This window comes from Scyliorhinus canicula, chromosome 1 (assembly GCF_902713615.1).
Source record: "Scyliorhinus canicula chromosome 1, sScyCan1.1, whole genome shotgun sequence".
NCBI lineage: Eukaryota > Metazoa > Chordata > Chondrichthyes > Carcharhiniformes > Scyliorhinidae > Scyliorhinus > Scyliorhinus canicula.
Window position 1 is genome coordinate 224,789,071 of NC_052146.1, and position 25,552 is coordinate 224,814,622.

At 43.2% G+C, this 25,552-nt stretch overlaps 1 protein-coding gene across 5 annotated transcripts in view; it reads right to left on the reverse strand.

The window, feature by feature from the left end:
• Window positions 1-25,552, reverse strand: part of scaf8 (SR-related CTD-associated factor 8) — a 381,141-nt gene that overhangs the window by 185,982 nt on the left and 169,607 nt on the right. For all 5 annotated transcript variants that reach the window (XR_005461998.1, XM_038808446.1, XM_038808444.1 and 2 more), the window contains 3 exons: window positions 5,732-5,832; window positions 3,755-3,868; window positions 630-786 (listed from right to left, as the gene is read on the reverse strand). Coding sequence is in view for 4 of the 5 variants with exons in the window: in XM_038808446.1 (XP_038664374.1) it covers window positions 630-786; window positions 3,755-3,868; window positions 5,732-5,832 (372 nt within the window). In the remaining variant the exon portion in view is untranslated. The remainder of the gene's footprint in view (window positions 1-629; window positions 787-3,754; window positions 3,869-5,731; window positions 5,833-25,552) is intronic.

Genomic DNA, 25,552 nt, shown 5'->3' on the forward strand with positions numbered 1-25,552 from the left:
AAATGGAGCAAATTAAATTTGCTATTTGCAAATTAATCTGCTATTTGAAGGTCGGACGTTGGCTTCCACAGAACATGGGAGCCATTCATCCAATTACTCCAGGACCTGTTTGTGGCCAACGAACAAGCAGAAGAATAGCCAAGAATCAGGGGAAAGTAGCCAAGGCGCGATATGGAGGGAAAGACCCAGGGGGGGGGGGGGGGGGGGGGGGGGGGGGGTGTGGTGAAGAGAGCAGCTAAAGCTAAGAGAAAAGAAAGATGAACCACAGGAGAAGGGGTAGAAAGAAAGAGGAGACAGGGAACACTAGAGGAGAGCCAGTGGGGTGGGGGTGGCGGCACGAGGGAATGAAAGCCAGAAGGCGAGCACGGGAAACAACAGCAAACTCGGCAAATACAGTAACAGAGAGCGAGAAAATACAGGAGAAAGACAGGACGAACGGCCGAAGCCAAGGTGAACATGCAACAACGGCAGCGTACGCCGTCCAGGAGAAGTAACACCAACACCAGATCCATTCTTGTATAGAAAACCCAAGGAACAGACAACCCCCTGAAATGAAAAAAATGCAGGAAAAGTAAAGCATTCATCAGAGACCTTTGATAAGCCACTAAGATACAATGATGACCCCATACCACTGTTGACAGTTTCCTGGTCAATCATGCCTCCCTCTGAAAAGCTTTCCAAATCATCTAATTTCAACTTTTCCCAAGGAATATATGTGACTCCAAGGTCGACATCCCAGAACTGCTTGTATTCCGGTTTCACACCTTTGTTTAGAGCCCAAGCAATCTATGGAAAAGAAAAGATAAAAGCAGATTAAACAAAAATACCAAGATATTCAAGATAAGAGTACAATGTAGAGTTCATATCTGCATTTTGGAACTTTTTAGTTCCTTAATTATGCTAAATTTGTATATTTGTTACCATTTAACAAAACATTCCTGGAGTACATAAAATAATGGGTCAGGATCATAAGCACCAAGTTAGTTCTTCAGTAATTCTTCCTTGACAATTGGTCTTGTTATTTCCTTTTAAGAACTGACCAGGTAGTGTGATTCAAAGGTTGGCCTAGTTATGGTGCCTGAATTCTTTGGAGATATTCAATATAAAGATATATAGATATTCAAACTTCTGAAACAGTGGCTCAACCATGTACTACTAAAATGTTTTGAAACCAATAGGGAACTATGACTGAACACAAGGTGGCCTGAACCACTCACCATAGAACACTTTTGCTAGTTGTACAGGCCTTCTAGGAGACTTGTAAAATTAAGCCTTAGCTTTAGAGATTGATGCAAAAACGCTAAGAGGCACATTTTAAAAGTTTATCAAAATAGAAAAAATGAATTTACTAAGCAAGTGGCTACTGAAAAACAATACAAGTAATCAATGTTTCTGTATAGCTTTTACAGTAATTTTCAGTTATCTAAAACTGAGCTGCTTACAGGTGGTGGACTTGACAGACATTTATTTTGCATGATAAACTAATTTCAGCTGCATTAATAAAACTGAACCAGATTATATTTAAATATAATTTTTTAAATGCAAGAAACAATAAGCAATTATGTTTTAAAGGCTGTTCAATTGCATTTGTTAATGGAAGATTTAATGTTCATGCTTATGTAAATGAATTTGAATCAAAATTTAAACTATTAAAATAATTCAGAAGACTAGTGCAATTTTGAGTATAACTTCCACCCTGTTTGTCAATTGGATCCAATGTAAAAGCTCCCACCCCACATTTAACTCCTAAACTATTTTGTGTTTCTTGGTGTCACTGAACCATGTCATTTCTACATATTTAACTTCACTTTGACGCCTCTTTCATATGAAGTGAATTTCTGTTTCTTTCACGTTATTTTTTCTTCCGTTTTTATCCTTCACCAGTTTGGCTGCAGCTTTGTATGGAAAGAAACAGCCAGATTAACAGGGTCAGATGCAGCAGCATCAACCACATATGGAACTTGATAGAAAGGCATTCTGCATGGTAAAACAAGTAGTATCTGGTTCCTGTTTACAGCCTGTTGTGAGTCAACAGTTATATAACATTTAGCATTGATGAGTGCGGCTCAAACACAAGACACTCAACTTCTTCAAGGATACAAAGCAGCCTGCTTGATTGGCACCAATCCACTCTCTCCACCACTGATGCACAGAGGCAGCAGTGTACCATGTGCAAGATGCACTGCAGCAACTTGTCAAGTCTCCTTCGACAGCACTTCCCAAACTTACGACTTCTACCACCCAGTAGGATAAGGGCAGCAGATGCTTGGAAGCATCACCACCTGCAGGTTCCTCTCCAAGGCACACAGCATCCTGACTTGCGACTATATCACCGTTCCTTTACTATTACAAGGTGAAAATTCCCGAATTCCATCCCAATCAGTACAGTGGGTGGATCTACACCAGCTGGACTGCCATGGTTCAAGAAGACAGCTCACTTCTGCGCTCCCAAGTGCAATTAGTGATGGGCAACAAATGCAGGCCTTGCCAGAGACGCTAATGCCCCAAAGTATAAAAAAAATGCAAATTCTCTCTCAAAATTCAAGGACAAAAACATTTAGTGAGATGAATGATACAAGTGAAAAATGCCATTCTTCAGAACCTGCTGACTGGGAACAAAACACATGCTGCTATAGACGAATGGTCCCCGTAGTGAGTGCATCTTGGGAATCCATTAAATCACAGCCATTCCCTTCAAAATAAACTCTGTCCTTCCACAAAATAAAACCTCTTCCCCAATAGTGCCCCTACATCAAGTGAAGAAAACAATTTTATTTCTGAAACAAAATAGTATGTAACAGATCTACTACCGGACCTCAATGGACACAGCACTGCACTTCTGCTTCATCCATGAAGCTTTACTCTGATTTTCCCTTACTTGAATGTACGGCCAAACCAAATCAAAAATGGAAAAACTGCCCACACACCGACAGGTACCAGACCCCTTATCCAGCATCCCAAAGCCAGAAGGACCCAAAAAACAGGTTTTATGCTAGAAACCACAATGACCTTTTTTTGAAGTGCACACATCAGTCAACATCCAGTTAAGGGAGTAAATCACATGATATTTCAGGTGCAACTCTTCAGCTGAACTGATGATTATGATAAACTATATATCCTAATAAGAAATAAAAACAGAAAAATGTAGGAAAGGCGGTTTTATTTCTGACTTCAGCTTTACACTGCAGACTCAAAATCTAGAAAATGCCCATAACCGGTACATGTCCAGAGCCAAGCTTCTTGGATAGGGGGTTTAGTAAAAACGCCTTTTATGGTAGAATAGATACCATAGAATGCCTACAGTGCAGAAAAAGGCCACTCAGCCCATCAAGTTTGCACCAATCCTCAAAGTGCACCAATCCTCTGAAAGTGCACCCTAGTTTGGCCCAATCCCCCGTCTATCCCTGTGAGGCCATAATCCCAACTAACCTTTGAACACTTAGGGATAATTACATGGCCAATCCACGTAACCTGCACATCTTTAGACAGTGGGAGGAAACTGGAACACCTGGACAAAACCCACACAGACAAGGGGAGAATGTGCAAACTCCACAGAGTCACACAATGCTGGAATTGAACCCACGTCCCTGGCGCTGTGAGGCAACAATGCTAACCACTGTGCCACCGTGCCGCCCATACTGTTCTAAAAGTAAATTTCACTTATTCCAAAAACAAAGAAATCTTTCCTTTGTGTTGCTTTCAATTTATGGAACCAGCTTTAGTAATCTTTAGATCATTCCAAATTCAAACTCACCTTAATAATTTTGGACCCCATTTTAAAGGATCCAGTGCTTAGCTTCTGAAGAGCACGAAAAGCATCTTGTCGATGAACCATGCAAACGTATGCACATCCTCGAGGGGGTATCATCTAAAAGGGATATGCAGTGCTGTTTATGATACACATTACAACCCGGTCTTAAGTATACAAGAAATAAGTTCCAAGTTTGGAGCAGACACAATGATGAAAGGGCAGAAAAATGGCAGATGAAATTTAATGTAAAGCAGTAGGAAGTAATGAGGTCAGCCATTTTCAATTAAATGCTACAACTTTGAAGGGGATACAGGAACAGAGGGATCTGGGGGTGTATGTACTCAAAACTCTTAAGGTGGAAGGACAAGTTGAGAAGGCCATTAGAAAAACATATGGCAAGCTTTATTGTTATAAAGGAAGCCATAGAGTACAAAAGAAAGGAAATTGTATTAGGTATTTACAAATGACTGCTTAAATCTAGCAGGAATTATGTGTCCAATTCTGGGCGCAATATTTTTGAAAGTATTTCAAAACCCCAAGATAGGTACAGAGGTTTATTCAAATGGTACTGGGGTTACATGGAGCATTCAGAGGAGCTGGGGAATATGCAGTGCTGATTCGGAATACAGAGGTTTAAGGGGAGATTTAATCGCGGTGTTTTGACAAAGCAAACAAGGTGAAACTGTTTCCAGTGGTGAACAGCTAGTAATCAGTGCACTCAGATTTAAGGTAATTGGCAAAAGAACCAGAGGTGAGATGCGGATTTTTTCCCCCTTAAATATTAGTAACAATGACTGGAGTGCACTGTCTGAAAGGCCAGTGGAATCAAATTTAACAAATTTCAAAAGAGAATTGGGTAAATATTTGAAAATGAACAACTTGCAGGTGTTTGGAGAATTGTAGAAGTGTGGGAAGAATTGGGGGCGACGTTTAGGTATCTAGCAACGAGGGAACTGTGCTGTACCATGCTATGCATAGCAATACAGACTTCTGACTGGTGCCCCAAGGAACTGATTTTCCTATTCAGCGTTGCTTTACAAGTGTTTGGACTTGTGTAAGCACCTCCAAGATAGTCTGTGCATTTCTTACCTCAGGTATATGTATTACTTTATATAATACAGTAACAATCCAGAGATCAAGGAGCTTTTTAAAAAAACATTGACATTGCATACACATTTAAAAAAAGATATTATTCTGCCTTCATTAATCAAGTTTATTCAGTCCCTACCGACTTGTTGCTTTATCAGTCTTCATTAAAGCAGGTCTATAACACTTGCATGTGTTTTCAGGTCAACTGGAACTTGGTTTCAAATTGTATTTTCAGTTAATCAAGAGGAAGATTTAGGAAGTTTAATTTGGTCAAATTTCTGCTTTTTTGGGACAACTGCAATTACTAAAATCTACAGAAGAGACTTGCCAGTAAGCCTGAGAACGAGAATTCTTCATAAATATCATCCTGTAAAGATGTACGAACCAAATGCCAAGAATCACTAACTGTAAAATCAATATTGGCGTTATGCATCCTCGCACGTATATGTTACTTATAAACATATCGTCTTCAAATTTCGGCCCGTGCAAGGAGCAGCATGGACAATATGTTCGACAAAGTACCGAATGAGAAATTATTTTTATAGTAGTGCATCAAGAGTCAGTGGAGGAAGCACTGAGGTATGTTTACCACTGGTTGGCACAAATGCCTGCCAATATCAAAGTTGCACTGCTCACGTTGCAGCAGACCCTCAATGTTGCCTTGGGATCATCTTGGATTATGTGCTGTGGGGTCCTGGACTAAACCCAAAATGTTCTGACTCTGATGGAAGTATTACCACTGAGCTATAGGATACATATTGTTCCTACACTGCTGCTTAAGAGAAAATTGCTCCGTTTTCTTCTCACTAGCTGGTGAGATAAACAAAAACAGGAATTAAAAATGGCAGATGTTACTTACACACTGCCACAAAAGAATCAATCAATACTCACGTTTATTGATTCAATCTGGCCAAACTCCTCAAACAGATTTGTTATATCTTGTTGTGTTGCCTTCTTGTCGACCTGACCAACCCATAGTGTGGTGCTGCATACTGTGCAAGTGTGAAATAAAGAAAGTTAAAAATCAATCACAATGTACATAAAAAGCTACTGTTGACCCATAAAATTCACTTCTTGCCGTAATAGGATCAGACATGAAATTGAAGTACAAATTTCTATGCAATAAGCTGGAACATGACATAAGATCTGTGTTTGTGTGAGATGAAAATACAAACTTGTTTTCACAACCCTAAGATGTCACAAAGCTTTTTGCAGCCAATTAAGTACGTGCAAAATGTCATCACTGTTACAATGTAGAAAATGAGGCAGTTTTCACAACCATAAGATGTCACAAAGCATTTTACAGCCAATTAAGTACATGCAAAATGTTATCACTGTTGGTGTAGAAAATGAGGCAGCAAAGATTCTACAAACAGCAATGCGATAATAAACAGATCATCTGTTTTAGTGATGGGAATGTTGAAGGATAAATATTACACAGGCCAAAGAAAAACTCAGTTTTTATTGGGATCTTCAAATGGGATCTTTTATAAGCACTTGAGAGCTGTGAGGTCTCAGTTTAATGTCGCGTCAAGAAGGACAGCACTTCCAACGTTACAGCATTTCCTCGGTACTGCACTAAGTGAGCAAAAGTCTCTAGAATGGGATGTGAACCCACAAACTTCAGGCTCCAATAGAAGAACACTACTAATGACCCATCACTGGCTCTTGGAAGAGATCTTTTGCATTCACCTAGAAAATCTATGCTGTACGCTAACACTGATTTGACACTGTGCCCAAAGCTACATAATGCTTTTGCTTTGGCCTAACAACTGATTTTTTAATGTCTGGTTTTATTCTTTGCAAGTGAGAGACAGGTAAATAATGTTGTCTATCCAAAAGTAAAATGTATTTGGCATCACCAAACCCCATCCAAAATTATGCATTTTTCATGCTGACTTGTCCAGCCCACCAAAGATTTCCATCCATCCTGCCAACCAGTGTTCAAAATACAAGTGCACACAAGAACAAATGGAAGTGACAGATTTATTAGTGAGCCTATCAGTAGCAAACACCAGAAGTTTGTGATTGGAGGAGCAACAAGCAGTGGGAAGAGGTTGGCATGCTCAGCCGGAGACCAGTGAGCGAAACAGCAGGGCGGGAGCGCCGGAGGCAGGGGAAGAAGGGGGGGGGGGGGGGGGGGGGGAAAGAAGAGAGAAGAAGAAGAAGAGAGAGAGAGGGGAAGCGTCATCTGTCTGGACCGGAGGCAGCAAGGGAGCAGCTGCCCGCTATCAATATTCAGTAAGGTTCAATATCGCTAAAGCAGGAGGAGCAAGGCTCACCAACTAGATCTCCAGAGAAGTTTACAGGTAACACTACCCATAGACAGAATGCCAATGAGCCTCAGGATATGATGCTGGAAGGATAGGGAATATATGTCACATTTCCTTTTGATCTTTCAAAAATGCAGCTAATGAATTCTGTGAGCTGAAGTCAAAACATTTTCAGTGTGTGGAATGGGATGTAGGGCCATACAATCTCATGGGAGTGTCTTAGAGAGAGAGAACATTGGAGAAACAGGAAGTGGTCTCAAAACAACACTATCAGCAGATGGGAAATTTGGTTGGAGTGTGGGCACTGTTACGTTAAAACAAATCTGAAAAAAGGGTTATGGAGCACAAGGAATAAATTGGTGTCAGGAAAGTGGAAGATTAATGCTGAGTATATAGTTGGAGATTGCACAACAAACAAATCAGGCTATGTAAAAAACCAGAACAAATACCATTAGTCTTCAAATAGTCGATATCAATCAACAGTTCGTTCCTGTTTTCTCAAAGCAGTTTGTCGCTGCCTGACGAACCGTACCAAAAATGCTCGAGACTTGAGATCTTATAATAATGAACAAATAAAATCATTGCCTGTTGAACCATGCCAAAAATGTGCAAGACTCGGGCAACGAGATTCTCTCCGGTGCCAAAACTTAGAATAAGCTGGTTGAAGACAAAATGAGCAAGGGGCCGGCCTTCAAGAGGGCAAAAACCTACCATTTTCACTAGGAATGGGAAACTTATTTATTTTTACGAATGTCAAAGACAAGACCATTTGCCTCATTTATCAACAGATTGTAAGCTTGTGTAAAAGGTAATTTAGAACGGCATTACAAGACAATGCATACACAATTTCAAGAAAATTTCACATTAAACAGCGCTATTTGAACAAAGTTGGCAAGCTACAGGGAATTTTGAACGCTCAACAGTCACTCTTTTCAAAATTTATGGCTAAAGGCAAGGCTAGCAAAGAGGAGTCTTGTCGCATTAGCCATCTGCTGGCGAAACATAAAAAAGCTTTCACCAATGGCTATAACGGTCACAGAGGACACTTTGTTCAAAGACTTTAAGATTAAATTATGAGTCATCAAGAGCATGCTGGAGGTTTAGCTCAGTTGGCTGGACAGCTGCTTCGTGATACAAAGCGAGGTCAACAGCACAGGTTCAATTCCTATACTGACTGAGGTTAGGGGAAAGCAACCGATGGTTATCTGGGGCTATGGCAACCCTACTTTTTACTTGCTGCATTAACAGTAGCCAGAAGGGTGGAACTTTTGTCCGAGGACGTGTTTCAGCAAGACTGATCAGGCTGTGAACGCTTCTCGTTGCAGTTTGATGAATCAGTTGACATGACAGATACGGCCCAGCTGATTAAGTGCCATGCGAACAAAAACAAAGGAGGACTTTCTCACGCTTACTACTCAAAGAGAAGACAAGAGGTGGGGATGTCTACAACAAATTCAAAAGATGTGTGACTGAGAAAAACATTGCGATCAAGAAACTGGTTCCAATCACAACTGATGGTGCACCGTCAATGCTGGGTGTTGCACTTTTGCAGAAATGATCCTGAATTCCCCTCGTTTGTCAATTACCACATTTTTATCCATCAGCTAGCAAGCTAGGTTATTGCCTTTTCTCATGTAATAACAGTTGTTGTCAAGAACGTCAACTCAATTCATGCCAGAGCTCTTCAACATCGCTTGTTCAAATCGTTACTCGATGAACTTGATGGCATCTAAGGTGAACTAATCCATGTGAGGTGGTTAAGTTGAGGAAAGGTCCTCCATAGACCTTTTAGACCCACTCCCTGAAATTGTCACCTTTCTTAAATAAAAAAAAATGAAGTGTACAGCAAGCTGTAAGAAAATGGGTGGTTGCTAGCCTTAATGTTCCTTATGGACACAAGTGAAACATTGAACGAGCTGAATTGTGAACTGCAGGGGAGGGACAGGGACGTGTCACACATGATTAGTGCAGCGAATGCGTTCAAGTGGAAACTAGGCCTGTGGTCCTCTCAGTTCAAGAATAAAATTACTGAGCACTTCCCAAATCTGGAGCAAATCCAACAACAGTCAAACAGAAAAGGTTCCAGCCAAACATATTCTGTGATCAACTAACCAAATGGAAAAATGAGTTCAACGGATCAGTTTAGGAGTTAGACAAGATGGAGCAAATTATGCTCATCTCAAATCGTTTTCTTCAAGTGGGCATTGGAGAACTGACAGCAAAATTTCAGCAGCTATTTGAACAAAGTAGTGGACGTGACATGGAAATCACAACCATGCAAAATGACACAGAGCTGAAAGCTGGGTGAAGGGACAAAGACTTTTGGGACTTGTGGACAGAGTAGTACCCTCCTCTGACATCCTACACACTCAAGGTGAAGGTTTACTTTGGTTCCACAAACATCTGGATTTTTCCCCCAGATAAAAATCATCAAGTTTAAATATTGCACTCCTCTCAAGATGGTCATCTGATGGACTGCATGAGATTGGCCACCTCAAACTACGGCCAGGCTTCACAACAAATAGTGTGCAAGCACAGGTGTCACATTAAGAATAGGTGAGTGTTATGCATAGTGTACATTTCTGGGAGACCACTGGCGTATACCATTCTGGTCCCTTTTACGGTAAAACAATCTCCGCCAATTGAAAATCAAACATTTAATTCATTAGTTTCTACTATAACATCTTGAATGATGCAGCTGCTGTGATTAATTGCAGCTTAAAAATAATCTTCAGTGGAAACAATTTATCCTATCGTATCAGGCAATGGGACCGTGTGAGAACCTCTCTAGCGACGTCGGGGGCATCTTGAAACCCACCGTACAAAGAACCCCCAGCTTCTGTCGCTATACAACGGATTTCTTACAGAAACTCAGCACCAATGAACCAGGAACACTCCTCGTCACAATGGACGTCTCGGCACTCTACACCAGCATCCCCCATGACGACAGCACTGCTGCAACAGCCTGAGTATTCAACACCGACAACTGCCGATCTCCAGACGCAATTCTACAACTCATCCGCTTCATCCTGGATCACAAAGTCTCCACCTTTGACAACAAGTTCTTTACCCGACACATGGAACAGCCGAAGGGACAAAATTTGCACCTCAATACGCCAACATCTTCATGCACAAGTTCGAACAAGACCTCCTCACCGCACAGGACCTTCAACCGACTTTTTTTTTGTTTGGACCCACGGTGAAAAATCACTGAAATGACTACACGACGACATCAGTAAGTTACATCCCACCATCAGACTCACCATGGATTACTCTCCAGAATCAGTTGCATTCTTGGACACACTCATCTCCATCAAGGATGGTCACCTCAGCACTTCGCTTTACCAGAAGCCCATGGATAACGTCACGATGCTCCACTTCTCCAGCTTCCACCCTAAACACATTAAAGAACAGTAAGAAGTCTTACAACATCAGGTTAAAGTCCAACAGGTTTGTTTCGGATCACTAGCTTTCGGAGCACTGCTCCTTTCTCAGGTGAAGGAGCATTGCTCTGAAAGTTAATGATTCGAAACAAACCTGTTGGACTTTAACTTGGTGTTGGAAGACTTCTTACTGTGCTCACCACAGTCCAACGCCGGCATCTTCATATCATGGTGTTGTAAGACATCTTACTGTGCTCATCCCAGTCCAACGCCGGCATTTCCACATCATGGCTCACATTAAAGAAGCCACCCCCTATGGACAAGCCGTCCATATACACAGCATCTGCTTAGACGAGGAGGAACGTAACAGACATCAACAGATGCTGAAATACGTCCTCATAAGAACAGGATATGGCGCTTGACTCATCGAAAACTGTTCCAACGCGCCACAGCAAAAAAAACACCAACCTCCTCAGAAGACAAACAAGGGACAAACAAAGAACCGACACAGTACCCTTCGTCATCCAGTACTTCCCCGGAGTGGAGAAACTACGACAACGTCTTTGCAGCCTTCAACAAGTCACCAATGAAGATGAACATCTTGCCAAGGCCACCCCCACTACTTGCCTTCAAACAACCGCGCAACCTGAAATAGACGATTGTTTGCAGCAAACTAGCCAGCCTTCAGAACAGTGACCACGACACCACACAACCTTGCCATGGCAACCTCTGGAGGGCATGCCAGATCATCGACATGTGTACCAGCATTGCACGTGAGATCACCACCCACCAGTTACGCAGTACATACTTGTGCAACTCGGCCCACGTTGTTTACCTCATACGCTGCAGGAAAGGATGTAACAAGGCGTGGTACATTGGCGAGGCCATGCAGACGCCACAACAATGGATGAATGGACATCGCGCGACTATCACCAGGCAGGAATGTTCCCTTCCAGTCGGGGAACACTTCAGCAGTCAAGGGCATTCAGCCTCTGGTCTTCATGTAAGTGTTCTCCAAGGAGGCCGTCAGGACGCGCGACAATGCAGAATCGCCGAGCAGAAACTGATAGACAAGTTCTGCATGCACGAGTACGGCCTCAACCGGGACCTTGGATTCATGTCTCATTACATTCGCCCCCCCCCCCCCCCCCCCCCCCCCCCCCTCCCCCCAACCATCTGCCCTGGGCTTGAGAAATCCTACTAACTGCCCTGGCTTGAGACAATTCACACCTCTTTAACCTATGATTATCCCTCTCTCCAGTCACACTGCCTGTAAAGGCTTAATTACCTCCAAAGACTCGTATTCTAAGTATCATCATGCATCATTTAATTTGTCAATATATGCGTTTGTGGAACCCACCTCTTCATTCACCTGATGAAGAATCTGTGCTCCGAAAGCTAGTGATTCGAAGCAAACCTGTTGGGACTTTAACATGGTGTTGTAAGACTTCTTACTGTGCCCACCCCAGTCCAACGCCGGCATCTCCTCATCAGATTTATAGAGTACTGATGGAATGGCACTGGAGCAAACAAATATAACACTGCAGAGATTTTAAAATAAAAGGGGTTGATGAGGTAATAGAGAAACTATTTTGTCTGGCGGGAGAATCCAGAACATGGAAGCACGATTTTCAATTTAGAGTTAGGCTCTTCAGGATTGAAATCAGGAAGCACAAAGGGCAGTGGAAAGCTGGAACACTCCCCCCCAAATGTGTGTGGATGCTGGGGCCCAGTTGGAGCTTTCAAGACTTAAGATGGCCAGTTTTTGTTATTAGGGAAGGGCATCATGGGATACAAACTGAAGGCAGGTAAAGGAAATTGTGGAACAGATCAGCTAAAATCTAACAGAATGACACAACAGGCTGAATGGCCGAACAGCATTCCTATTCCTGAATTTCTAATGCATTGCCTTCCTACAATTTGCTTACCAGTCTTGGGAGTGAGAAAGAATTTAAATTTGGCCCCTCATGCGAAAACATTGGAGCTCCCTGTTTTAGAAACCTCAAGGCTTTGGACAAATTTCATAGTTCCTCTGTTCAAAGTCCAAATCGTCATACATACAACAACTTGTATTAATTTAAAACATCCCAAGGCGCTTAACAGCAGCCACACCAAGGAAATATCAGGACAGATAATCAAAACTCGATTGAAGAGGTAGGTATTAAGGAGTGTCATAAGGGGAATTTAAATTACTTAATGTGTATAAACTGATCACAGAATCCGTACTGTGCAGAAGTAGGCCATTTGGTCCATCAAAAGAGCATCCTACCTGGGCCCAATCCCCTACCCTATCCCTGTTACCCCACCTAACCATTGGACACTAAGGGGCAATTTAACCTGCACATCTGCAGAAGGAAACTGGAGCACTCCGAGGACACCCACACAGACATGGGGATAATGTGCAAACTCCACAAAGAAAGTCATAAGGACAGAATCGAACCCGGGTCCCTGGAGTTATGAGGCAGCAATGCCAACGACAATGCCACTTGTGTGTCCAAACTTGTGTGTAGGTCAGAACATATTTTTATTATTTAACTGAGACCAGTTTAAGTACAATTGAAAGTATCCCATTTGCTTTTCAAAGACTAATGATGCTTTATATGGTCTCAGCAGCAAACAGTTAAACATTAATGGAATTGGAAACTATACTTGAAAACCTGCTGTGGTCAAATGAGGAGGAGGAGGGAAAGAGGGGAGTTATTCAACCCGAACATACCTGATCATAACAGAGTACAGAAGGGATAGGTGAACAGGACTTGGTACAAATTAGGATACGGGTAGCAGAGTTGCTATGTACCCAGGAGTGATTTCCCTGGGTATGTCACTTTCAGGTTGCAGTTGCTTTGATGGTTAAAACAGTTTATTTTAATTACGTGGCCAGATAGATGGAGTTATAATTTCTAATTATAATCATGTGAAGACCTGTCCCAGAAGATGAAGATTAATAAGTGGTTTGGCAGGTTACATTTGCATATTTAAATGTAACAAATCACATGAAAGCCCTGTGGTTATGTCAGGAGTTTTGATTGCTGGTTTACAGTTCTAGTGTGGCAGAAACTAACTTTGAAAGGACTATGTCCACATGAATTATCTAAACTTAAAAGGTCTACGACAGTTTCAATGAACAGATATGATGTCCAGGCGACAAAGCAACTCTGAAAATGAAATGTTGAATATTGTGCATGAATTCTCATTCTAGTGCTATTTTAGCATCTTGCGGTCATTTTAATAGGATTGCAAAGGATATATGACACAGAAACAGGCCAGCGACCCAACAATCCTTGTCAGGGTTTATGGTCCACTTGAACCTCCTCCCATGTTTCCCCATGCAAATCTATCAGCGTAATCCACGAGTCCCTTCTCCTCTCTAACTTATCCTTAATTGCAAGTGTACTATTCACTTCAGTCAATCCCTGTGGTAGTGAGCTTTACATTCTCATAACTCTCCAGCATCTCTACATCCTATTAATACTTTTGGCACCCAGAACTGCAAAGTTCAAAACAGGTTCAGCATAATTTCTCAACTTTTCAATTCTAGCCCTCTCGTAATAAAGCCCAGGACTTGGGTTTGCTTTTTTAAAATAATGATCTGCGGTGTAACCTTGGTGATTAGCGTAATTACACTCAAATCCCTTTGTTCCTTTACCTCACCCAGACTTGCAATTTTCAAGTAAGAAGTAGCCTCCCTATTCTTCACAACATAATGTTCTACCTCATATTATCTGCATTGAACTTCATTTGCCAATGATTTGCCTATTCTGCAAGTTTATGAATGGTCTTCTGTAATTTGGTGCACTCCTTCCAAGCATTGACTATTCTCCCCGACTTGGTATCAGTCATAAATTTAGAAATTGTGCTTTTGATTCTGAAGTCTAAATTGTTTATGCAAATTGTGAATAGTAGTGGTCCCAGTATTGATCCTTGTGGAACACCTCGTCCCACCTTCTGCCATTCTGAATAACTACCCTTTACATAGAACATACAGCAGAAGGAGGCCATTCGGCCCATCAAGTCTGCACCGACCCACTTAAGCCCTCACTTCCACCCTATCCCCTTAACCCAATAACCCCATCTAACCTTCTTGGCCACTAAGGGCAATTTATCATGGCCAATCCACCTAACCTGCATGACTTTGGACTTTACTCCCACTCTTAGCTTTGTGTCTTGAAGCCAGTTAGCAATCTATTCTGCTATGTTCCCTGAATCCATATTGTCCAACCTTATTTATTAGTCTATTTTGGGGGCACCAGATAAAATCCAGATAAACAACATCTACTTTTGATACCCTGGGCATGTTGTGTTCCCTTTTCATACATAGGTATTATGTTAGCTTTGGTCCATCTTCTGGCACTAAACCTTTTTTAATAATGAATTAAATATATGCAGTAATGTCTGTACTATTTCTTGCCTAGATTATTTTCAAGTATGAGGATACAATCTACCTGGGCAGGGGCTTTATCGTTTCAGTTTGTTTATTCAATATATTCCCCTTTTTTTGTTCAATGCACTTGTCTTATTACTCATAACTGAATGACATGTCTACCTGTTCTATTTCCCTGGCAAATATCAAAATGAAATAATTAAATAATCTTTCTGCTAGCTCTCCACTGTTACCTGTGATATTATCCTATCTTTCCCTTTTTATGGTCCTATCCCTACCCCAAAGTTTTCTTTTGTTTAATTTACATGCCTGTAAAATATTACTGTTTTATGTTCCTTGATAACTTACTTTCATAACTCCACTGCTGTGTACGCATAACTATGTATTACTTGATCTAATAGTGAATCTTCCCTTTTTGGACATTTTACATACAGGGTTAGTTAGCAGTCCTATACAAATTGTAGGAACTCTATTCCCTTAATCCATCTCTTTTGTACAACTGATATTAGGGTATCTGTTTCCATATACTTTTTCAACTGTAAATAAATTTGACCAAATAGCTCAATCCTGCCCACACTTCAAAAATGGAAAAATTAAGCCACTACCTGAGAAGATGATGTGCATTTGACACCACCTCATATGTTATAGTAGGAATTTTACCAGTGAGATGCTATTCCTTAAACCTGGTCATATTAATTCATATTTAGCACTGAGTTTTGGTTCATAGTCAATTCAATATCAGGCACGGTTCATTCTCTTTGAATCAGAAACTTATGCATTCAAATACGCTTCAGGACAAGAGCAAAAAAATTAAGGCTGACATTTCAGTGTAGTAATGAGGGAGTGCTGCACTGTCGGACGTGCCACCCACTTGATGAGATTTTAAACAGAGGCCTATCTGCTGTCTCAGGTGGATCCAAAAGATCCCACAACACTATTTTGAGGAGGACAGTTATCTCCGGTGCCTTGATCAATATTTCCCCTTATCTGTTTGCTTCTGTGGAAGTTTGCTGTGAGCAAAGTGACTGTTCAGTTTCCTACATTATAATAATAAATGTGATTACAATTCCAAAGTACTTAATTGGCTGTAAAGCACTTTTAAGGCTTGCTGTAATTGTAAATGACAAGATAAATGTTGGTCTTTCTTTTGCAAGTAAATGGCCTGAATTGGAAAAGTCCCATTCGGCTATAAATCTGTTTTACTTAATGAGAAATATGTTATTCATATTTCACATTAGGGTGAGGGTTTAATGTTATAAAGAATTGGTATAAAATATGGAACAATAAATTCATTTTCATCTAACATCCACCCAACATTACTCTAAGTCACCGATCTTTCTTCAGCTAGCCTACTAAAATATGTAGCGTTGACTCATACAAATTGCAGACTAGTCAGTGTCATGGCTAAGGCCATTTCAATCACATGCATTATTCTAGATAATATCCAACATACACTCAAACAATGCAGGTAAATATGCTTCACATAACATCTACCATCATTCAGTAATCAAGAAAGTAAAATTCTGGCACTTGCTTTCCACCTCACTCTTTTAGCAACAAATGCATGAAAATAGATATGCATACGCCATTCAAATTATAAATGTTGAGACTACATGCCTGATGACAATTTCTATTACTCTTTTTATATTCTAACTAGAAATGCAATTAGACTGATTTAGATTCCCAATTCTCCATGTGTCTAACAGATCAGATTTTGAACAACCCTGATGTACAGGTGCCACATAACAGTTGAGAAACCATTTCTATTGCCTGTCCCTTGGTGGTAAGTTAAGTCCAGGAAAGTTTTCAATTTGAATCTTCTCAATCTCTCTTGTACACTTGTACAGTATACTGATTCATCAATTTGTGGTGTTAAGATGTTTTAATTAATAGATCTGTTAATTTACAGTGCAATTTCAATAAACTTCAAGCAAATAACAATTATCTTTACACCTTTGCATTCCTGTCTTTTTTAAAAATCTGCAAAAAATGTTAGGGGTTTTACAGTAAAGCACGGGTTTTTAATAAAATAATGGACTAATTGATGCAATGATACCTGATACAGACAATTGCATGTTGCATCGTATGAACTATTGCCATACACTGTAGTATCAGGTTGAGGAGGACTGGGACGCAGTGAACTACGAACATAATTGAGGAAACAATTCATTTCAATCTCTTCATTAAACTCTACGAGAACACACAACAGTATGCCACGTGTGCAGTAAGTTGTATTATAAGCATTTTCTGTCCTGTGTTGAATAAAAAAGTAAACCACTGTGGCAGTCACACATTGTACTTGTTTTTTGGCCTTTTCTGCCCAGTTTATGGGTGATTTTCTGGAGGAAATTGGCCCTTTCGTTAGAGTAATGTCCGGCAGAAGTAGTTCAAAGCAGAAGTCAGGCAAGGGAGCATGGCGGCAGCTTCTACTGTTTGTGGCCCCTCAGTGGACAACCGAAAAGTTGGTTCGTTTCCTGACCAATGAATTTAAGAGCACCGACAAGCAGTCACTGAGGATCTGGAGAAGGCAATGGAGGGTAATTTGACCATAATTTGGGGGACCATGGACATGATGGGCCAGCGGATAGAGATACGCAAGGTGACGGTACAGAGGTTGAGGAGGAACTCTCTGGCCACAATGATTGGATTGTCTCCTTGGAGGCAGAGATGGTGGTGCTGGCAGAGGAGGCTAAAGACCAAGGTTGACGATCCGGAGAACCCCTCCTGACAGCAAAACCTGAGAATCGTCAGGGCCTGGAGGGCTCCAACTCCACAGACTAGATGTCCAAGATATTCAGAACATTAGTGGGGGAGGTGGTTTTCTTGACCCTCCTGAGTTGGACTATACCCAAAGATCGCCGAGGCAGAAGCCCAGATCGGGGGAGCCACCTCAGGCAATCACAGTCAGGTTTATCGATACCTGGATAAGGAGCAGGTCAGGAGATGGGCGAAGGACCATAAAGACTGTAGATGGGAGGACTATGCCATCAAAATATACCAAGATATCGGGGCAAAGGTGGTGAGAAGGCATTCGGCGTTTAATAAGGCCACGGCTGCGGTCGCAAGGTTTGGTTTGTCTTGGGGTAACTTCAGAGGACAGAGACTATTATTTTGATGCGCCGGAAGATGCGAATGAGTACGTCAGGAAGCATGGACTGGGGGTGAACTAAAGTGCTTGAGGATTATGGAATTTCTTGTTTGTTTATTGTTAAGTTCATCTGCATTTGTATCTTGTGGGGCACTTTTGTAATGTGGAGGGGGGCTTGGTGCTGTGCTTGGACTTGTAGGTGGTGTTCGTTTTGGGCAAAGTTCGTGTTTGTATATTGCACTGCTGAGTTTTAGTTTTGGGGAGGGGTACTGGGTGCTGTTTTTCCGCGAGGTTTCTGTATTAAAGTTAGTTTGGGCTGGGAGTTGATCATTGATAAATTGTGTTGACCTCGATTTTTACCTGTGCGGGGAGGTCACCCCGCTAGCAGTATAGGTGGTTAGTGGGAGAGAAGGTGGGGATGTCTGCAGCTTGTTCCCATGGGGGTGGGTTTTTTTTTTAAGGGCAGAAGGTTTTTTTTTTTAAGTTAGGGCATCATGATCGACACAGGCTTGGAGGGCCAAAGGGTCTCTGTTCCTGTGCTGCACCTTTTGTTGTTCTTTGTTCTAATGTAATGATCTTGGGCGTTTTGTTTCTGTTTTGTTTGGGCTCAGGGACTGAAAGGCCCCCACTCCGGTTGCTAACCTGGAATATCAGGTTTTATTTTTAGAGAGAGAGAGAGAGCGAGCGAGAGCGAGAGAGAGAGAGAGAGAGAGAGAGAGAGAGAGAGAGAGAGAGAGAGAGAGAGAGAGAGAGAGAGACTGTGTTTTGGATCCTAAACTGGATAGGTGGAGTCCAAGTCTCTGAGTCCATCAGGGGTGGTGAAGGATTTATTCCTGTTCATATGGGGGCGGCAGCAGGCCAGTGGACGTTAAGTTTCCAAGGGTTAAGCAGTTTTTTTTTTTCCCTCATGTCCACAGGGTCTACTCCCGAATAGACTCCTTCATGATGGGTAGGTCTGTTCTCCCAGGGGTGAGGGGAGGTTACTCAGCGATCGTTATATCAGATCATGCTCCGCATTTTGAGGATCTGGTGTTGGAGCCGGGCCACTCTCAGAGACCCCAATGGAGACGGGACACGGCGTTGCTCACAGATAAGAGTTCTTGTGAGCGGGTGCCCTCTGCCATTGGGCAATATGTTGCATTCAACTAGAACGAGGCAATCTTGCTGTCCACGCTTTCGGGGGCCCTGAAGACACTGGTTGGGGGCGGGGCAATATAATCTCTTGTAAGACACATGGGGATGAATCTGGAAGGTGCACAGGCGGGTGGACTCCAATCTCAGGGTGGACCACCAGTCAAGTGACAGTTAAACCCCAAACACTTCTTCAGTGTTTCCCTCCCTACCTCCTCCTCTAACCAAAAAAATATTACTGTAAGGATCCCAGCCGAGTAAAGATCAAGAGGGAGACTCGAGGGCAGGTAGAAGTAGAAAGAAGCTGAACCATGACGTCACAGCCAGCAGGTGATTGGCTGGTGACTGGTAAGTAGTTTTTCTTCCCCCCCCCCCCCCCCCCCCCCCCCACCCCCCCAACGTGTGTTGATGAGATACGGTTTTTCTATTTCTATTTTTTTTTTTAATCGTGTCATTGGAAACAATTTTTTTTTCCTTTTTAATTTATCAATTATTTGATATTATAGTTGGACTAAGTTAATCTTAAGATTAAAAATGGCAGGAGATCTCAGATCCGTGTTATGCTCCTCTTGCTCAATGTGGGAGCTCAGGGACGTGGCTGATGTCCCTGGCTCCTTCACATGCAGGAAGTGTGTCCAGCCGCAGATCTTGTTGGACCACATGACGGCTCTGGAGCTGCGGATGGACTCACTTTGGAGCATCCGCGATGCTGAGGTGGTCATGGATAGCACGTTTAGCGAGTTGGTCACACCACAGATTAGGATTGCTGAGGGAGAAAGGGAATGGGTGACCAAAAGGCAGAGAAAAAGCAGGAAGGCAGTGCAGGTGTCCCCTGCGGTCATCTCCCTGTTTTGGATACTGTTGCGGGAGATGGCTCACCAGGGGAAGGCAGCAGTAGCCAGGCTCATGGCACCATGGCTGGCTCTGCTGTACAGAAAGGCGGGAAAGACAGTGGAAGGGCTATAGTCATAGTTGATTCAATTGTAAGGGGAGTGGATAGGCGGTTCTCTGATCGAAAACGAGACTCCAGAATGGTATGTTGCCTCCCAGGTGCACGGGTCAGGGATGTCTCAGATTGGCTGCAGAACATTCTGAAGGGGGAGGGTGAACAGCCAGTTGTTGTGGTGCATATAGCACCAATGATATAGGTAAAAAACGGGATGAGGTCCTACAAGCAGAATTTAGGGAGTGAGGAGCCAAGTTAAAAAGTCGGACCTCAGGAGGTAGTAATCTCAGGATTGCTACCAGTGCCACGTGGTAGTCAGAGTAGAAATGAAAGAATAGGCAGGATGAATGTGTGGCTTGAGAGATGGTGCAGGAGGGAGGGCATCAGATTTTTGGGATATTGGGACCGGTTCTGGGGGAGGTGGGACTACTACAAATTGGACTGTCTGCACCTGGGCCGGACTGGAACCAATGTCCTTGGAGGTGCTTTTGCTAACGGTGTTGGGGAGAGTTTAAACTAATGCGGCAGGGGGATGGGAACCAAATGAGGTTGTTAGTGGACAGTAAGGAGGTAGTAACTAAAGCCTGTAAGGAACTAGATCATGAAGTCAGCGTGACGAAGTGGAAGAGTAGGCAGGAAGCAGATGAGGAACGCAAATGGACTGGTGGTCTGAGGTGCATTTGTTTTAATAAAAGAAGTGTAGTAGTTAAGGAAGATGAACGTAAGGCTTGGATTAGTACCTGGGAGTATGATGTTATTGCTATTACTGAGACTTACTTGAGGGAAGGGCATGATTGGCAACTAAATATCCAAGGATATCGATGCTTCAGAGGGAGGTAAAAGGGGTGGAGGAGTTGCATTACTGGTCAGAGAGGATATCACAGTTGTGCTAAAGGAGGGCACTATGGAGCACTCGAGCAGTGAGGCAATATGGGCAGAGCTCAGAAATAGGAAGGGTGCAGTAACAATGTTGGGGCTGTACTACAGACCTCCCAACAGCGAGCGTGAGATAGAGGTACAAATATGTAAACAGATTATGGAAAGATGTAGGAGCAACAGGGTGGTGGTGATAGGAGATTTTAATTTTCCCAACATTGACTGGGATACACTTAGTGTCAGAGGTCTAGATGGAGCAGAATTTGTAAGGAGCATCCAGGAGGGTTTTCTAGAGCAGTATGTAAATAGTCCAACTCGGGAAGGGGCCATGCTGGACCTGGTGTTGGGGAATGAGCCCGGCCAGGTGGTTGAAGTTTCAGTCGGGGATTACTTTGGGAATAGTGATCACAATTCCGCAAGTTTTAGAATACTCATGGACAAAGACGAGAGTGGTCCTAAAGGAAGAGTGCTAAATTGGGGGAAGGCCAACTATACCAAAATTCAGCAGGAGCTGGGGAATGTAGATTGGGAGCAGCTGTTTGAAGGTAAATCCACATTTGATATATGGGAGGCTTTTAAAGAGAGGTTGATTAGAGTGCAGAACAGACATGTTCCTGTGAAAGGGATAGAAATGGCAAGATTAGGGAACCATGGATGACAGGTGAAATTGTGAGACTAGCTAAGAGGAAAAAGGAAGCATACACAACGTCTAGGCGACTGAAGACAGACGAAGCTTTGGAAGAATATCAGGAATGTAGGACCAATCTGAAACGAGGAATCAAGAGGGCTAAAAGGGTCAAGAAATAATTTTAGCAAACAGGATTAAGGAAAATCCCAAAGCCTTTTATTCATATACAAAGAGCAAGAGGGTAACTAGAGAAAGGGTTGGCCCACTCAAGGACAAAGGAGGAAAGTTATGTGTGGAGTCAGAGAAAATGGGTGAGATTCTTAACGAGTACTTTGCATCAGTATTCACGGAGGAGAGGGACATGACGGATGTTGAGGTTAGGGATAGATGTTTGATTACTCTAGGTCAGGTCGGCATAAGGAGGGAGGATGTGTTGGGTATTCTAAAAGGCATTCAGGTGGACAAGTCCCCAGGTCCGGATGGGATCTATCCCAGGTTACTGAGGGAAGTGAGAGGGGAAATAGCTGGGGCCTTAACAGATATCTTTGCAGCATCCTTGAACACGGGTGAGGTACCGGAGGACTGGAGAATTGCTAATGCTGTCCCCTTGGGTAGCAGGGATAATTCAGATAATTATAGACCGGTGAGCCTGACGTCAGTGGTAGGGAAGCTGCTGGAGAAGATACTGAGGGATAGGATCTATTCCCATTTGGAAGAAAATGGGCTTATCAGTGATAGGCAACATAGTTTTATGCAGGGAAGGTCATGTCTTACCAACTTAATAGAATTCTTTGAGGAGGTGACAAAGTTGATTGATGAGGGAAGGGCTGTAGATATCATATACATGAACTTCAGTAAGGCATTTGATAAGGTTCCCCATGGTAGACTGATGGAAAAAGTGAAGTCTCATGGGGTCCAGGGTGTACTAGCAAAATGGATAAAGAATTGGCTGGGCAACAGGAGACAGAGTAGCAGTGGAAGGGAGTTTCTCAAATGGAGAACTGTGACCAGTGGTGTTCCACAAGGATCAGTGCTGGGACCACTGTTGTTTGTGATATACATAAATGATCTGGAGGAAGGTATAGGTGGTCTGATTAGCAAGTTTGCAGATGACACCAAGATTGGTGGAGTAGCAGATAGTGCAGGGGACCGTCAGAATACAGCAGAATATAGATAGATTGGAGAGTTGGGTGGAGAAATGGCAGATGGAGTTCAATCCGGGCAAATGTGAGGTGATGCATTTTGGAAGATCCAATTCAAGAGCGAACTATACGGTAAATGAAAAAGCCCTGGGGAAAATTGATGTACAGAGAGATCTGGGTGTTCAGGTCCATTGTACCCTGAAGGTGGCTGCGCAGGTCGATAGAACGGTCAAGAAGGCAAACGGCATGCTTTCCTTCATTGGAAGGAGTATGGAGTACAAGAGTTGGCAGGTCATGTTATAGTTGTATAAGACTTTGGTTCGGCCACATTTGGAATACTGCGTGCAGTTCTGGTCGCCACATTACCAAAAGGATGTGGATGCTTTGGAGACGGTGCAGAGGAGGTTCACCAGGATGTGGCCTGGTATGGAGGGCGCTAGCTATGAAGAGAGGTTGAGTAGATTAGGATTATTTTGATTAGAAAGACGGAGGTTGAGGGGGACCTCATTGAGGTCTACAAAATCATGAGAGGTATAGACAGGGTGGATAGCAAGAAGTTATTTCCCCCCCCCAGAGTGGGGGACTCAATTACTAGGGGTCACGAGTTCAAGGTGAGGGGGAAAAGTTTCAGCAAAATATGCGTGGAAAGTTCTTTACTCAGAGGGTGGTGGGTGCCTGGAACGCATTGCCGGTGGAGGTGGTAGAGGCGGGCATAATAGCATCATTTAAGATGCATCTAGACAGATACATGAATGGGTAGGGAGCAGAGGGATACAGATCCTTAGAAAATAGGCGACAGTTTTAGATAGAGGATCTGGATCGGCGCAGGCTTGGAGGGCCGAAGGGCCTGTTCCTGTGCTGTAATTTTTCTTTGCTCTTTGTACTCAAATCACCGACGCCGCGTTATTGGCAGATAGAAAGAAGTTGCATATGTAGTTTGAGTTGCTGACAACGGGTAAGGCAGTGATCCAGCTGTGTCACTGGAAGGGGACTTACTATCAGCACGGGGAGAGAGCCAGTTGTTTGTTGGCTCACCAGCTGGGGCAGCAGGCAGTTCCCTTGGAGATAGGGTAGGTCGGGGACTCGCGTGACAGGATAGTTGCTGCCCCCAGAGAAGGTTAATGAGGTGTTTGAGTTTTTCTATCGCAGGTTGGATGGGTTCCCATTGAAAAGTTTGCTGGTCAGTTTCCCCATTTCTGCTAGATATGTTTAATGATTCCACGTCCCTGGGGTGATGCCGGCCACACTGACGCAGGTGTCGATTTTCTTGTTCCTGAAGAAGGATGAGGATCCCTTGGGATGTGGGTTGCATCGGCCTATCTCATTGTTAAATGCTTATGCCAAGTTGTTGGCTATGGTGTTGTCAATGAGGTTGGAACCCTACCTGCCGGCGGTGATTTCAGAGCAGCTGACTGGATTTAAGGGCCAGCAGTTGTTGGTCAATTTGGGGAGATTGTTAAATGTTCTGTTGTCGCCCTACTTAGAGTTCAAACCAGAGGTGATGGATGTGGAGGAGGCGTTTGATAGGTTTGAGTGGGAGTACCTCTCAGATCCTGGGGCGGTTTGGGGTAGGGCCAAAATTTATATAGGGCCCCCACTGGGAGTGTATGTACTGATGCCCTGATTTCTGGATATTTCCAACTAAACAGGGGTGCAAGACAGGATTGCATTAGCAATCGAGCCGTTGGCCATTGGATAGAGAGTGGGAGGAGGGAGCATAGGGTGTTCTTATATGCGGACGATCTATTATATATTACAAACCTCCTTTCCAATGTGGGGGAGATAAAGGAGCTGCTCAGAAGTTTGGCTCCTTTTCAGGGTACAAGAGTGACTTTTCTCCAAGCTGCCGTTTCATCCGGCCAAGACTAGCTTCCGGTATCTGAGTGGCCAATGACTGGGCCACACTTCATAAATGTAACTTTTCTAGTTTGGCAGATGGGGTGACGACAGATATGAAAAGCTGGGATGCCTTCCCTCTGATCTTAGTGGGAAGGGTACAGATGGTGAAGATGAATATTCTCCCGAGGTTTTTGTTTCAGGGTCTCCAGTCTTTCTTTTACTGGGTCAACAAATTGATTGCTACTTTTGTTTGGGCTGGTAATACTCCTCGGGTTCATAGGATGTTTTTGCAGAGGAATAGGCAGTCGGTGGTGGTGGTTGGGTGGGGGAGTTTGCATTACGCAACCAGTTATATTATTACTGGGCGTCAAATATTGATACGGTGTGGGGGTGTTTGAGGATCATCCAGACGCTCTATGGAGGCAGAGAGAGGTGGTTTTGTGCATAGGATACAGTTCGAGGGTCCTGGTTCCAGCACCACTCCCTTTTCCCCCAGCTAGATTCTCTTCTAGCCCGGTGGTGATAGCCATTTTAAGGGTTTGGAATCAGTTTAGGCAGCTTAGTTCCAATTTGGAGGTACCATAGGTTTGTGCCATCTGACTTAGATTCATCGTTTAGGGCATGGGAGAGGGAGGGGTTGTAGAGGTTATAGAAACATATTTCTGAAGGGTAGGATCTACCTTCATTTCCTCTTGTGCCGTCGTCCTTGGTTATAGACACTGTCCTGTCTGTGGCCGAGTTTGGGGAGGGAAGGATTTTGGAGGTTTATGAGCAGCTGTTGGCGACGGAGTAGGAATCACTGGTGGAGGTCCATGGAGCTGCCCAAAGCCTTGGCTTGGTTGGGGGCTTGGTGGAATTTTTGCACCGAGAGAAGATCAAATTTACCATGAGGTCGTTGGTCGAGTTCCACTCAAGGTGGCAACCTTTCATCTCCTTTTTCAGGGAACTGATGACCATCAGCTGTTTTGAGGGGGGTGGGGGGGGGGGGGCGAAAAGAGTCTTTTTAGTTGGGTTAAGGTTTTGTT